We start from the raw sequence: 15,216 nt of genomic DNA, 5'->3' as shown, positions 1-15,216 counted from the left end.
GTCTGAACTGGGATGTGCCACACTCACCTCGCTCATACCAAACACTAGGGACAAGGAGCAGCTGCAGGGCCTTGCTGTGCTCCCTACTCTTTGCTGGCTGAGCAGTTGTTGGTCAGGTGGGGAGGGGTGGCCTGTGATGTGCTCTGAGCCCATCTGCTGACCCCCTATGCTCTCTATATATATGTGAGATATATATATATATATATATATATATATATATATATATATATGTGCTCTGAGCCCATCTGCTGACCCCCTAGTGCCCTTTGCGTGGTGCTGTCACTGTGCACCCTTGAGCTGCTGTCCGTGCCCTTCCCACCAAACCGACTCTGTAATGACACCTTCCTTACCGTGGGTGTGTCTGCACTGTGGGGTTTTCACAGCTCTTTCCCAAAATGGGGCCCTAGCACACAGTGCCCAGAGCAGCTGTGGCTGCCCCTAGATCCCTGGAAAGCCAGGCTGGATGGGGTTTGGAGCAGCCTGGGACAGTGGAAGGTGTCCCTGCCTGTGGAAGAGATGTAGAATGAGATGGTCTCAGGTCCCTGCCAATCCAAACTGCTCTGTGACTGTGAGAATACAGCAGTGTCCTCAGGGGTCTGAGCTGAAGTGGTACTGCTGGGCTACCTGAAGGCAGGCCGTGGCTCACAGGAGGGTGTGTACTTGGAGAGCAGGAGCTTACAAGGGGAACACAGGTATCTCTGTTGCTCCCCTCAGGGAGGGGAAGCGGGTAAATCAAACGTTGCTGTTTGTAGCCAGCTCTGTGAGGAGAGGAGCCCCAGCGATGGGGCAAGGCTGCCTGCTGTGAGAGGGCTCTGCCCCGGAGCTGGGGTCACCTGTGCACTGCAGCTCGTGAGGGAAGGCTGAGGGACCTCCTGGCTTCCCTTTGGAGGGAGAAAGGACCGCAGTTCCTCATGGAGAGCATTAACATTGTTCCTATCTCCTCTTTCCTGCGCTCACCACTAGAGGTCAGCGGCCAAAAGGGAGCGGGGTGCTGCGGCAGCTCCTGGGCGGTGCTTCAGCCCTGCCGGGCAGTATTGACAGCCAGCGCTCGTGAGAAGAATTGAGCGTTGAGCTTTCCCTGACTGACAGAATATAGCAACATCGTGATCGAGGAGCAGTATAACCCAGGAAAACCACCTATCATAGGCCAGTTTACAAATAAAACGTGACCACAGCAATAAAATACTTTCTGCTGTTCACTGGAAGAATTCAGTGCTGAGGTCAGTGTGTTGTGGGTTTGTACACAGGCAGGGAAAGTTTGCTGCTGTCTGTGCCTTTGCTGAGGCAGGACCCAAACTGCTTTCTCCTCAGCCTTCCTGGTGCTCTGCTGGAGCAGGGAGAGTGTTGGATGTACTTGTGTTCTGCAGTAACTGTGACTCTGTGCAGATCAGGTTGCTGTGGCTGTGGCCCAAGTGCCACCCTGATCAGGGGCAGCTGCTGCCTGAGCACAGACACTCACCTGGAGCCGGAACCTGCAGGTGTTAATCCTTTGAGCCTTTTCCTTGGAGGAGCTGGCAGAGCTGTTCTGCTGTGAGAGTTGAACACTGCCCTCCTGCAGAGAATCAAATCCTGAGCAGGCTGAGTGTTGGTGTGGGCCTGAGAGCTCACTCTAAGTGCGCATAAGGGCACCTCTGTTGAAGTCCCATCCCCTTTCTCGGCTCTGAATCTGCACTGACAGGTTTCCTGTACCAGGTGAGTCATTCTGCCTTTAGCCAATTTAGCCATTTTCCCTCTCATGGCATGTTGGACTGTGTAAAATGGGTGTGACACTGTTGTTTTCCCTGACCTAACCTGTTGTCTTGCAGGACTCCTTGCCCACACAGCCAAGTGCTCTGGGCTTTGGGATCTGAACTGCTCACACACAGGTGAGCAAGTGTGAGAGAAACTTGGGTATTTTCAGGGTTATGTCACAGACAGTTGTTCCTCGGGTCTGGAATGTGCCTGACACTTTCCAGCAGGAGTTCTATGAGTGTCATTGTTGGGTATTCACCCCTCTGCCTATGGGATGTGGAACAGCAGATTCTGCCTTGTGCATTGTAGTTAATTTGAAATGATTTTGGGTCCAGCCTTCATCTCTTCTGCATGGATTGGCTCTTGTGAGGCTCACTAGCAGGTAAGGCAGGCACAGATAGTCAGAATTCCTTATTGTCCTACCTTTTCTGGGATGCCAGAGTGATGCTGTGGGGGGATCTAATAAATCCTTGCTCACGTCTCTGCTGGTCATCTTAATTTAATTTTGCATCTGTCTTTTGTTGTTTGCCTTGACAGAAATCAAGGCTGAGATTTGTCTTACAGCTTCCCCCCCATATTCTGCAGTTTTGTAAAGTATTGTCAAAGGGCTTGAAGCAAGTACTGGATTCCTGCAGCCACTTGGACAGGCAGATGGATTCAGGAGTTCCAGGGAAATGCCAGAACCTCTCTGCCAGGTTGAATTATACCTATTACAGACTGAGCTAGAGAAGAGATGGATTTTTGAAGAGCTGCTGAGTGTGAAGTTTCACAGTTCATGGTGATGGTGCCTTCTGCACACCGAGTCTGAGCCCAAACTGGCACAGGGTTGGGTAGCTATTGGTAATATATTCAAGTATATTAACTGGTAGCTGATCCAACAGCAAATTCCATGTGAGTTTACCAAATCTTATGTATGTGCTGATGGTTTTTAATGCATTTAAGAATGAGGTGGACTTTGGAGTTTTGCACTTGTGGCACACTTTGCCTTTCCTCCAGAGTTCCTCCCCTGATGTGGATTTGTCAGGGAAAGTGAACTCCGATGGTGTTTGTGGCTTGCAAGCTGCCATTAATCATAGGGACACCAGTTCTTAGTGTGGATTATCTCCCCCAGCTTGGAGATCAGCTGAAAGGACAGATCCATCTACACTCATTCCTAGGGAATGGAATGACTTTATTAACACCACATTTATAAACTTCAGGCATGAGTAATAGCAATAATAATGTCCTGATTCCTTGTTTGATGGATTTGGAAGCAATCAAATGAGCATATTTGTTGATGCAATTTTGAGATGAATGCTCATGTTTTCTACAACAAGTAGTGTGATGATGCTGACAGGCTATTTGCAATGTAAAGAGAGAGGGGTTGATAGGAACACACTAAGAGTTTCCAGGAACCAAACCCTGCCCCAGAATGTTCAATTTGTGTCCTTCTGTGTCCCTGGGCCCCTTTGGCCCCTGAAAAGTCACCCTGGGTTAGCCACTGTAAATCCCACCCCTTCCAGCATTTCCTGGGAGCCCTTGGAGCCTGGGGCTGCTGTAGGAGCCCAAACTTTGTAGGCCCTGGGTGAAGGAGCTCTTAAAGAGGCTGGGTTTGGTTGGAGTGGGGCAGTGGGCAATGAGTATTTAAGGCCTAAGGTTTACAGACCAAGGGTCATGTGCAACTTTGTGCTACAGCTAGGAACTTCTTAAAGGAGGAAGGAATAATCAGTGATATGTTAAGCAAATGGAATAAAATTTGAGTATGTAACTTTCAATTAAAACTGATGTGGACAGCTCCAAAAGCTTCAGCTTTTAATGGGTGAAGGATTCCTTTGTGAAAAATGTGCCCTTATCTGCAGCAGCTGCTCTGGGCCAGATTCTGACCTGTGCTACTCTGGCTCAGAATTCAATGTGAGTCTACATTTTAAAATTAACTTCTTAAAGTTAAATTTAACTTCTTGGGGACTACTTCTGTCATTTACAGAAGGATTTGCCATAGGGACACTTCACCCTTCTCCTTTCCTGGGTTCAAATCTTTTTTCTCTAAACCCTGGTTAATGGAAAAGATTGCAATTGCTAAACAAAATGACAAGAAATCTTGAGGCATTTTCTGAGTAAGGCTTGTGAGTGATAAAAGGGAAAAAAACCCCCAAAATAACTTCAACGTAACCCGTGTCTGGATGTGCAGTCTGCAGGCTCTGACATGTGGTGTGGCAGCGACTTCCTTGGTAAAGGGATTTGAGAACTCTGAGTGTTTATTTGCAGCCTTTACCTAACCACATCCTTTGGTGGAGATGGTCTGGACTGACTCTGCAGCAACCCAGCCCTCCTGCTCACCATTTCTCACCAACTTCGTGCCCCATTTCTCAGGTGGTTTTCTTTTTTCTGTGCGTTTTTTAAGTTTCCTGCTTGTCTAATGACAGATTGGAGCAGACTTCCTGAAATTCTACAAATCAAAGCAGCAGAGCCTCTCTGCTCTGGAGCCAGGCTGGCAGAGCTGGGGGTGCTCACCTGGAGAGGAGAAGGCTCCAGGGAGAGCTCAGAGCCCCTTCCAGGGCCTGTAGGGGCTCCAGGAGAGCTGGAGAGGGACTGGGGACCAGGGATGGAGGGACAGGACACAGGGAATGGCTTCCCACTGCCAGAGGGCAGGGCTGGATGGGATATTGGGAATTAGGAATTGTTCCCTGGGAGGGTGGGCAGGCCCTGGCACAGGGTGCCCAGAGCAGCTGGGGCTGCCCCTGGATCCCTGGCAGTGCCCAAGGCCAGGCTGGATGGGGTTTGGAGCAGCCTGGGACAGTGGAAGGTGTCCCTGCCATGGCAGGGATGGCCCTGGATGGGCTTTAAGGTCCCTTCCAACCCAAACCATTCCAGGATTCTGTGTTTTTTTTTGACCACTTGAAAAATTGCCATTGAAATGAAATGTTCTTTTAGTCCCTAACACATGGAAAAGAAAGAAATTGAGCGGAGAAGTCTTTACAGAGCCACTTGAAAAAGAATCTGCAAAAGACAGCAAGGGTATGGAAGGATGTGTGCTGCCTGCTCTGTGTGAGACAGCAGAAGAGACTGAATGGAAAATCATACTGGTTTGAGTTTGGGCATTTGGGACACTTGTTAAAGTGTGTTAACTCGGTTTCAGTTGGGATTTTTGTAGCACAGAAGAAAGAAATAAAATGTGAAAATATGGCTCAGTTTTCAAGTATAAGCAGTCCCTTTTAGGTGGACACAGACACATTGTTAGTTTTGACTCCTTTGGTGCCTTTGAAAATCAGTCTTCTTCCTGCCTTGTCTAAGGAAGTCTCCCAAATCAAACAAACTCTGGCAGAGTCCTTCAGCAGTGTGTGAGTTGGAGCTGTGCTTCAGCAGCACCTTGTAAAAGCTGCCCTACAGCAGAGCAGTGCTGCTGGAGCTCAGAGCAGCACTCTCAACTCCCCCTGCAGCCCTGCAGATACATTGGAAACTTGTGACCTGGGGGGTTTCTTGTCCTTGAGGTCTTGGGCTGATGTTGAATTTACAAGAAAATGACGTTGGTGGGATTGTTTTTGCCTCTGCATTTCATGGAAGATGCTCAGTGCCCTTTCAGGCTGATGCACTTGGATGGCAGCATAAGCTCCTGTCAATGCTTGTCAGCAGGAGTTTGGGCTTTAAATGCTGTAAATGTCCAGAAATCTCAGCACTGACTTTTCAGACAAAAGGAAATGGAAAATTCCCTCCGTGAGGATGGAGCTGCAGGTCTGTTTTTCTTTGCTTAGGTGGGAGCTGGGGGCTGCTGCCTCAGGATAACACCAGAGACCTTCTGTATCCTGCAGCATAGGGAGGGAGATGGGGATTCCACCTCCTTATTTAAAATTCACAGGGGTTTCTACTTCAGGAGAGAAAAGTCCTGTTTCTGAATTTCGGTTTTGTTTTTGTTTTTTGGTATCAGTCAGTAGTTCTCAGGGACTTTCCCATTTTGAAGGGAACCTACAAGGAGGATGGAGTGCCAGGCCACAGGGCTCCCACTGCCAGAGGGCAGGGATAGCTGGGATATTGGGAAGGAATTGTTCCCTGGGAGGCCCTGGCACAGGGTGCCCAGAGCAGCCGTGGCTGCCCCTGGATCCCTGGCAGTGCCCAAGGCCAGGTTGGATGGGGTTTGGAGCAGCCTGGGACAATGGAAGGTGTCCCTGCCATGGCAGGAGTGGAACAGGGTGAGCTTTAGAGTCCCTCCTAATCCATTCCGTGATTCTGTGACTTTAGGGTTACTTTTTGAGAGCACCTGCCCCAATTTTCCCTTCTGGCCCAGGCAGCTGATGTTTCAGTCATGGCCAGGTGCTTCATTGCCCTGTTCCCCTCTCACTCCTTGTGCTGCTCTCAGCTCTTTGTGCTTCACTGGGCAGTGCTGGGGTGGGTGTGTAGCCTGTGATTATGTAGACTCTGGCAGCTGTTTTTAATAAGATTTTCTGTCTGTTGGGCTGTTAGCTGGTTCACAGCTCGCTCACTCTGAGTTCTCGGGTCTCCTTTCTGCTGCAGGAGCTCCAGGCTGTCTCTGCTGGTGACTGACAGCAGCAAGGGCCAAGGTGCTGTGGGATTGACGGGGTGTTCATCCCTGGGCTCAGCAAATTGCAGCTCTGTCTCTGCCTGTCACAGCTGAATTGTGACAGCCACAGCTGTGTTCCTGCAGGAGGACAGTCCACAGAGTGCACCCTCTGCTCCTGTGCTTGTTCAGGGGTGTCTGTGGAGTGGGCCCCCTACCCTGTTTCCCCATGTGTTTCAGCATTCCAGGAAGGTTGTTTTGTAAAGAAAGGAGTGCCATGCCTGTGGGCAGCCTGGTGTCCCACCAGCTCCCCAGATCCCCACGTGGTTCCTGTCAGTGGTGCCCCTGCCAGAGGAGGCCGAGCAAGGGGAGGAGCTGCCAGCATTGCTGCCTGTCCTGCTGCCCCTGGGGCATTGCTTCCAGAGCTCTGCTCTGTGAACTTTAACTCTCTTTCATGTAATTCATGAACTTTAATAGTTCATTCCCCAGCTCCTGGGGAAGTGTTACTAATCCTTCTTGCTGCCGGGCAGCTTTTTCTGACAGCCAGGCCAGCGTTCCCTCAGTGCTGTTCTGTTAGTGCTGCCTCCAGCCCTGGTATGTTCCTGTTTGCTTAATGCTTGTGCTTTTCTTTTGGGAAAAGATCCTGGAGCTTGTAGATTGATGAGGCTGTAAATCATGGCAAGGCCAGGGCTTCCCTTTGTCTGACCACTGGGAGGTTAAGCAGGAAAGAAGTTGAGTCATAATTGGGTGTAAATTTTTTTCTGAGAGTAAAAGCTTTTGGGGGAGCTTTTTTCCCCCTGCCATGGCACATTAGTAAATAGAGCCACGAGGCTGAAAGTGCTAAATTCAGCTAATTTAGAGAACTGTAGAATGGTTTGGGTTTGAAGGGACCTTAAAGCTCATCTTGTTCTATGGGCAGGGACACCTTCCACTATCCCAGGCTGCTCCAGCCTGGCCTTGAGCACTGCCAGGGATCTAGGGGCAGCTGCAGCTTCTCTGGGCAACTTGTGCCAAGGCCTCCCCACCCTCCCAGGAAAGAGTTTCTCCTTAATATCAAACCCTAATTTCCCCTCTGTTAGATTGAACCTGTTATTCCTTGTCCTGTCCCTCCAGTTCCTGGTGCAGCGTCCCTCTCTGGCTTCCCTGTGTCCCCTCCAGACCCTGGCAGGTGCTGGGAAGTCTCCACACAACCTCCTCTTCCCGAGTCTGAACAGCCCCAGCTCCCTCAGTCTCTGTCTGGAGTTTCAGTGTCTTTTTTATTTTTCTCCCCCTCTGCACGATCAGTTTGAAGAGTGTTTGATGGATTAAGTGAGAAACCCAGGGAGCTGTCAGGCACGTGGGCATCCTGGAGAATCACAGAATTCACAGAATCACTGGGTTGGAAGAGACCTTCAAGATCATCAAGTCCAACCCAGCCCCAATAACTCAACTAAACCCTGGCACCCAGTGCCACATCCAGGCTTTGTTAAACACACCCAGGGATGGTGACTCCACCACCTCCCCGGGCAGCCATTCCAGAACTTTATCACCCTTTCTGTGAAAAACTTCTTCCTAGTATCCAACCTGTGTTTCCCTTGGTGCAGCCTGAGGCTGTGTGCTCTGGTTCTGTCAGTGCTGCCTGGAGAAAGAGCCCAGCCCCAGCTGAGCACAGGCACCTTTCAGGAGCTGTGGAGAGTGAAGAGGGCACCCCTGAGTCTCCTTTTCTCTAGGCTGAGCACCCCCAGCTCCCTCAGTGGTTGCTCACAGGGTTTGTGTTCCCAGCCCCTCTCCAGCCTTGTTGCCCCCTCTGGACGTGCTCAAGCATCCCAAGGTCCTTCCCGAACTGGAGAGGGCACTTCAGAGAGGAGGACAAGTGGCAGTAGCACATCCTGGTGGTCACCTTTGGGAGTGGCTGGGACTGAGTTTGGAAGGCAGATTTGGAGGAAGCCTTTTGAAACACTGGCACTGGGATTTGTCCTTGGGGAGAGAATGCTGAGGCCCTCACTTTTGTCAGGGGCTCTTGGTCCAGGGAAGTTGTGTTTTCCTTGCCTCGGGACTGTGCTGCCTCTGCCTGTTGTGCTGCCTGTGTGAGAGGGAAAGGGAAGGGATTCCTTTTCCTTTCAGCTGCAGAGCAGGGGATCATAGCTGAGGTTTAGCTGCCTTTATTCACAACTGAACCCCTCCAGCCTGCAGCAGAGCTGTGCTGAGCCTTCCAAGAAATCGGGGTGTATCCAGAGGTTTTCCTCATCTCTGGCCCACTCCTTTGTGAGCTGCACCTCCAGTTTTTGGCAGTGAAGTATTTCAAGGGTTGATCACTGCTTGCTTGATTTGTTATGGAAAGACAGTGATTTGCCTTGGATTTACTGCAGGACTTTCTACTAAATCACCACAACTGGAGAAGTTTCCTCTGTGCAAAGTTAACTTTTTTCCCTCCTCTCCAACCCTCAATAACAAATCTGAAAGGTTTATTAAGCAAATAAGTGAAAATCCCTGTGCAGTGAATGCCATTTCCCACCAGGATTATGTGCAGCCAATCCCCTGCCAAAGTGAGCAGGTCAGGTATTGCAGGGCAGGGAAAAACAAAGCATGGTTTTGTTTACAGGCTCTCACATCAGGGTGTGGGCAGGGAGAATTGTGATCCTCTCTGTGAGGGAAAGATGATAATTGAACTGTATTTCTGTCTTGCCAGGAAGGAATTGGATGTTGTTCTGTTGAGGTGCTTTTCTCAGGTGCTGCAGTGGCAGGGAGGTAGAAATGCAAATGTTTTCTATGCAGAAGGACTTTGTGTTTGGAGGCTTTCTTGGGTGGGGTCTCTCATTTGTAATTAATTCAATTACTGCATTTTTAATATTAGGATGTGCTCCATAGTGGAGGTTTAGTTCTTCTGAGAGGATTGGCCTGGCCTGAGATGGTAAAGCACAGGCCAGGAGGTGTCCATGTTTAAATCCTGCTCAGGACTTGGAGGGGCTCCCAAATCACAGCATCAGGGAGTGATTTGGGTGGGAAGGGACCCTAAAGCTCCTCCAGTTGCACTCTCTTGCCATGGGCAGGGCTTCCTTCCTCTAGCCCAGGTCTCAGTCTGTGCTAAGGTAGGGCCTTGCCTGTGGCCTGGGTTAAGTGATGACTTGTGGCAGGACAAGCTCTTTATTTAACACTTGGAAGATGAAGTTTTTTATCTATTATCTCCTTCCTTCCTTATGCATGAAGCTTTCCCAGCAATATTAATATTTTACTGTTGAAGAGTCTTGCTGATAAATTAAGATCAAGGCTCAAGAAATGAGCTTTAAAACCCACTAAATGGCAATTAATTATTAGATGTAGGCTTCCAGGGGAGTTTTGATGTGTTACAGAAACCAATGAAGTCCTGCCTAAAGGCTCAGAAAGCTGAATGGAAGGAAGTAGAAGGTAGATACAGCTTTCTCCTTCAGAAATGACCATGTTGTGGTACTGGTTGTTGAAAAATAAATTTCTCAACAGCATCCCTGAGGCTGTGGGCAGTTTTATCCAAAATGAGTAGGGAAGGTAATAATCTCTGTCCCTGAATGTTTTACTCTCCTATTTCCTTCTCAAGTGTTTATTAGGAGCTCTGTTTTGTCCTTGAACTTCTGTGTGTGTATGTTTTAATATTCAAATGTATTTTTTTTGGAGGCACCTTTTATTTTCTGAGCTGTTGCTCAGGTACAGAAGCAGTCTGTTCATGTGCAGGAGCAGCCGGACTCCTCTCCCTGTTTATGAAAAGCAGTTTGGTGAGTCAGGAGCACTGGTTTCCTTAGTGATGCTGACAGTTGGTGAGGAGACTCAAACTGAGAGCATTTCCATTAACTTTTCCATGGCTTTGGCACAAAAGAGGCTTGGATGTGAAATAGCCTCAGTGTTGTCAGGACAAAATGTCCTCTGCTGGTTTTTGTTGTTTATCCATAACTCCTTCCATAAAAGCCATAAAGGACTGACAGATTACAAGTTGCATGAAATATCCAAGTAATTATTTCCACTTTGATGCTTCTTTGTGCCGACGTGAAACAATAAATACCCATAAAGTCTCAGCAGTGACACTCACACAGCAGGGGAGTCACCACTTGTTACGTGCCAGGGTTTGCTTCTCCTGCCTATGACCTTATCCCAATATCCGGAGCTCCTGCCCAGGGCTTAGCTGTGTGTGGAAGCAGCTGGAAGCCAGACTTCCATGGGCTGCTGCTGTAGGGGTGTGGGGCAGGGGGAGCAGCCTTTTCCTGCAGGCCTTTGCAGTGGCTGAATTTTGGTGGTGCAGGTGGCTGCTGCTCCAGGGCTCCTCTGCTCTATAAAGTGCTAGGAGTGCTCCCTGAGCTCTCCCAAGCAGTGGCACTCCAGGCACACACTTCTTTGGTTATTGTGAGGTTGTTGTAAACTTATGAGACCTGAGAGCTTAAGACTTGGAGTCACTCATTCACTCTTGGATGAGATTTCACAGCCTGGTTGCTAAAATATCCTTGGGAATTTTATTGCTGTGTCAGTGGGACAAATCTGGTGTGCTGGGGGTGTTCCTTTTCCAGTTTACTGTCCTGAGTTACTGCTGGGAAGAGGGATGAGATGCAGGATTAGAGGGAAGCAGGAATTGCCGTGTGGCACTCGGCTCAGCTCAGTCCAGCAGGTGTGTGGCTGTGCCCCAGTGTCTGAGGTGAGGCCTGGTTCTAACTGGCTGTAATTCCCTGTAATTCTTCCAACAGAGAGAGCAGGATCTGCAGGAGGGAGCTGCTGGAGCTGAGAGGAGAGAGATGATCACCCCGGCCCTGAGGGAGGCGCTCACTAAACAAGGTGAGGCTCTGCCAGAGCAGCTGGGGCACAGCTCAGAGCATGGAGCTGCCTTTGAGCAGAACACTGGGAGAGGGGCTCTGTGTGGGTCAGGGGCTGCCCTGGGCTCTCGTGGGAGGCCTGACCCACAGACAGGACACACGGAATGGCTGGGGCTGGAAGGGCCTCTGGAGATCACCCAGTCCAACAGCACCAAGGCAGGGTCCCTCAGAGCAGGTGGCACAGGAATGTGTCCCAGGGGCTTTGGGATGTGGCCATAGAGGGACGCTCCAGTCTGCCCTGAGCAGCTGTTCCGGAGCTCTGCCACTCTGTGGGAAGAGGTTCTTCCTCATGTGGAGGAGTTTGTTGTGGTTTAGTTCACGGCTGTTGCTCCTCATCCTTTTGCTGGCATCACTGAACAGAGCCTGGCACAATCCTCTGATACCCCTGGGGATATTTTATGGATTGATGGGATTCCTCTCAGCCTTTCCTTCTCCTGACTGACCAGGCTCAGCTCCCACAGTCTCTCCTGACCAGGGAGATGCTCCAGATCCTATATCATCCTTGTGGCCTCCACTGGACCTTCTCCAGTAGCTCCTGGTCTTTCTTGAGCTGTGGAGCCCAGAGCTGGGCACAGCACTGCAGAGGTGCCTCACCTGGGCTGGGCAGAGGGGCAGAATCACTCCCTGCCTTGCTGGGAACGCTCTTCCTGATGTCCCTAGGACACTCTGCTGGCTCCTGGGCAGCTCCTCCTGCAGTGCCTGGAGCTTCCCGGGTTTGATGTACCTTCTGGGGCAGCTTGAGAGATATGCCCATGGTCCCACGCTCTGCAGCTCCCACAGTGTAGGTTTGTCAGGGAATTTTTAAAGACCAGCTTTGCATCTGTTTTGCAACTCGGTCCCTTGCTTTTATCTCAGTTTCAAACTCTGATTTGTTGCTGAAACACTGTTTCCAGAAAAGGAAGTAGTTCAAACTAATTTTAACCATCCACTAGATGTTGAGATCAGCAGCTCTCCAATGAGAGCAGTTGGAGTGGATTTCATGTCTTTTTTTTTTTTTTTTTGAAACAAGGGACCAGCATGAGGAGAGCCAGACTGAGCCCTGCAGTTCAGGAGCCTCAGCTGGGAGTGGCAGAGCCAGGAGGAGACTGATGGGAACTTCCTTTTGCTGCTCACATGGAGACTAAAGGGAGTTTAGTCTGGCTTCTTGTCTCTCTTGGGGTGGAGTGTGCTTGCCTTGCTGCTAAATCAGTGTTAATCATGGCACTGTTAAGGTTGCAAAAGGTCTTCAGGATCATCAGGTTCAACACCAAAACTACATCACCCCCATGTTCAGCGCTAAGCTGTGACCTCAAGAGCCACATCCTTACATTTATTCAGCACTTCTAGGGATGGGGCTGGCCTGGGCTGCTCTCCTGAAGCTCCTGAGAATGCCCCTGTGTCAGTCACTGAGGGCTGAGCTCCGGGGTCTGGCATGTTCTGGGCCAGTCCAGCTGTGCAGCCCAGCCCTGCTGCTCTCAGGGCTCTGCTGCTTTTTGGCCTGAGCTTTTCAGTGCCTGCAGTGTTCTGCCCAGCCCATGGCTGCCAGCTTTGGTCACTGGGTTGGCATCAGCCTTGGCACAGCTGGGAAGCAAAGAGCCATTCTTTACCTGTGTGGTGTGAGGAATGACCCAAGGGCTCAGGGAGGAGTGGCAGAGACTTTGCCTTCTCCTCATGGGCCCAGGGAGCTGCTGCTGGCTGGTGCCAGTGCAGGCCTTGGACCAGTCCATCTTTTCAGCCTCACTCCTGAAGGCTGTGGTATTGGTGGCAGTTATTTTGGTTTTGTTTGTCATGTATTTGACTGCATTTTATTTATATTTTGCTCTGTTTTGTGTTTAAGGTGGCAGCTTTTTGTTTTTATTTATTAATTTATTCAGTTACTACTAAAGAAAGCAGGAGATAGGGGCAGTGCTCTGTGCTGGCCCTGTGCTCTGTGTGGTGGTTGGAGCATTTCCTCTTGGCTCAGTCTCACTTTCCCTGCTCGTTTGGGTTTGGTTGTGAATGGAACTGTGCTTTTGTACAAAGTGGCCATTTGGAAAAATAAAGCAGTGCTGGAGAGAAGGTCACCTTACTACCATAATTCTTTTGAGTCAAAGAAGGCTCCCCAGAGAGCTCTGATTTCCTTGTGACACTCCAGGGACAGGAATTCATTATCCACATAGGTGGGTCCACATTCTCCCTTCCTGCAGTGCTCATGGTAGTGCCAGTATTGGAGCCACTGGTAGGATCTGCTTACATAAATCTGCACTTTCAAAGACTCTGAACACACTCTGTTGTGTCCTCACAGCCCAGCTGCCTCTCCCAGCCCTCCCTCCTCTGCTGCTCACCAAATTCTTCAGTGGTCACTCAGCTGTGAAAAAGAGAAGCTGCTTTGGGTTTTTTTTTATGTCATATAACATTTTTTCCTGTAAATAACACACCAGGAAGGCTTCTGTGGCTACAAAAATAAAACAATTCCCTTCTTCCCTCAGCATCATTCCCCCTAAAATAACAAGTGCAGTGTAGTCAAAAGATTATCTCATTTATTTTGCACCAACTGGTTTCTTTGGGTGTAGGCTCAGTGTCTTTTCAAGAGTATCCCTGAGGACATAATTAGCCCAAGAGAAGGAGAATTAGTATTAGTGGGTCAGGGAGAGCTGTTCTTTGATACTGCAGTTGCATAACAGAGGTTTTCCTTGGAGCAGCACCTCCTCAGACCATGGTGGTGCTCACTGTGGATTCATCTTCAAAGCAATTTGCCTTCCTCGAGGTAAAGAGAACAGCGCTTAAGCAAAGGTTTTTATTTCAGCCGTGGCATTGAATATTAGCTAAATTTAACCTCCCCATTGGGTTGCAAAGGTGTGAGCCCTTGGAGCTGCCTGCTTGCAGGATACCTTGATAACAGCAAGATACCTTGATACTCAGCAAGAGCTGCTTTTGAAAGTCCCAGCCAGAGGCAACACAATTCCAGTTCCCTTTCCATCAGTGCCCAGCTCTGCCTGAAACAGCAGCACAGCTCTGAGGCTTTGGTGAGTGCCGGTGCACTGGGGGAGAGGCTGGCAGTGGTTGGTTGGGTTTGCAGTGCTCCAGGTAGTGCTTCAGCCATTCTGTGTGTCCCGGTAGCCAGAAAGAAATGAAGTAAACTGAAAATGGAAACAAGCTTTCCATGTTCACATTTCCTGTGGTGCTTGGTGAATACAGCGAATACAGCCTACTTTCACATTTGCTTTTTGGGGTTGCTTGTAAATTTTTGACACAATCCCTTTTGGGCTGAATGTTGCTTTTGCTTGGCCTGGGTGCCAGGAGGATTTGGTATAGTATTTGGTATACTTGGTGAGCCTTTCCAGTGTTCCTGATTTCTCAGGAAGTACATTTAAATCCTTGGTGAGCTTCAGAGGGAGTCTTGAGCTGCTGTTTCAATTGGAAAGATGAAAGTAGAAAAACACAGTGGGGTTTTCTTTTTCTGTAAAACAATCAAAAAACCAAAACACCCTTCTGTGTGTTAGGGCAGGCTCAGACTGGATATCAGGGAAAGGTTCTTCCCCCAAAGGGTGCTGGGCACTGCCCAGGGAATGGGCACAGCCCCGAGGCTGCCAGAGCTCCAGGAGCTGCCAGGGATGCCCATGCTGGGATTGTTGGGGTGTCTGTGCAGGGCCAGGGGTTGGACTGGATGATCCCTCTGGTCCCTTCCAGTCAGGCTGTTCATGAGTCAGGGGCTGGCCATGACTTTATGCTCTGCTGGGGTTGGTGCCATCATTAGTCACAGCTGCTCCTGGATTTGCCAAATGTTTTATTGATGCTGATGGTCTGACTGAAGCCAACCATGTCCTGCTGGATGCTGGCAGCTTGGGAGAGGGATTGTTCACTGCCTGCCTGAGCTATTTGGAGCTCAGACATGATGTGTCTCAGTGCCAGCCACCTCCATCAGCCGTATCATGTCACAGGGGTTGTTCAGCAGCCTCAGGCTGGCTCTGACGCACTTCCCTCAACGGGGCAGGAATGGAACAGGAGCAGTGAGCCCAAAGCCCCGAGAGCTGAGTGTTGGCTGAGGAGGCTACAGTGGGGAATGGCTTCCCTCTGCCAGAGGGCAGGGATGGATGGGATACTGGGAAGGAATTGCTCCCTGGGAGGGTGGGCAGGCCCTGGCACAGGGTGCCCAGAGCAGCTGGGGCTGCCCCTGGATCCCAAGCCCAGCTGGGGCTGCCCCTGGATCCCAAGCCCAAGGCCAGGCTG

The 15,216-nt window shown here is 49.9% G+C and overlaps 1 protein-coding gene across 1 annotated transcript in view; it reads left to right on the top strand.

Annotated features, from left to right (window-relative positions):
• Positions 1-15,216, top strand: part of LOC119710000 (S-adenosyl-L-methionine-dependent tRNA 4-demethylwyosine synthase TYW1-like) — a 78,096-nt gene that overhangs the window by 7,108 nt on the left and 55,772 nt on the right. Inside the window, exon 8 of the mRNA XM_038158449.1 lies at positions 10,903-10,990. Coding sequence (XP_038014377.1) covers positions 10,903-10,990 — 88 coding nt within the window. The remainder of the gene's footprint in view (positions 1-10,902; positions 10,991-15,216) is intronic.

This window comes from Motacilla alba, chromosome 19, assembly GCF_015832195.1.
Source record: "Motacilla alba alba isolate MOTALB_02 chromosome 19, Motacilla_alba_V1.0_pri, whole genome shotgun sequence".
NCBI lineage: Eukaryota > Metazoa > Chordata > Aves > Passeriformes > Motacillidae > Motacilla > Motacilla alba.
This window is presented reverse-complemented; position numbering and strand designations above follow the sequence as displayed.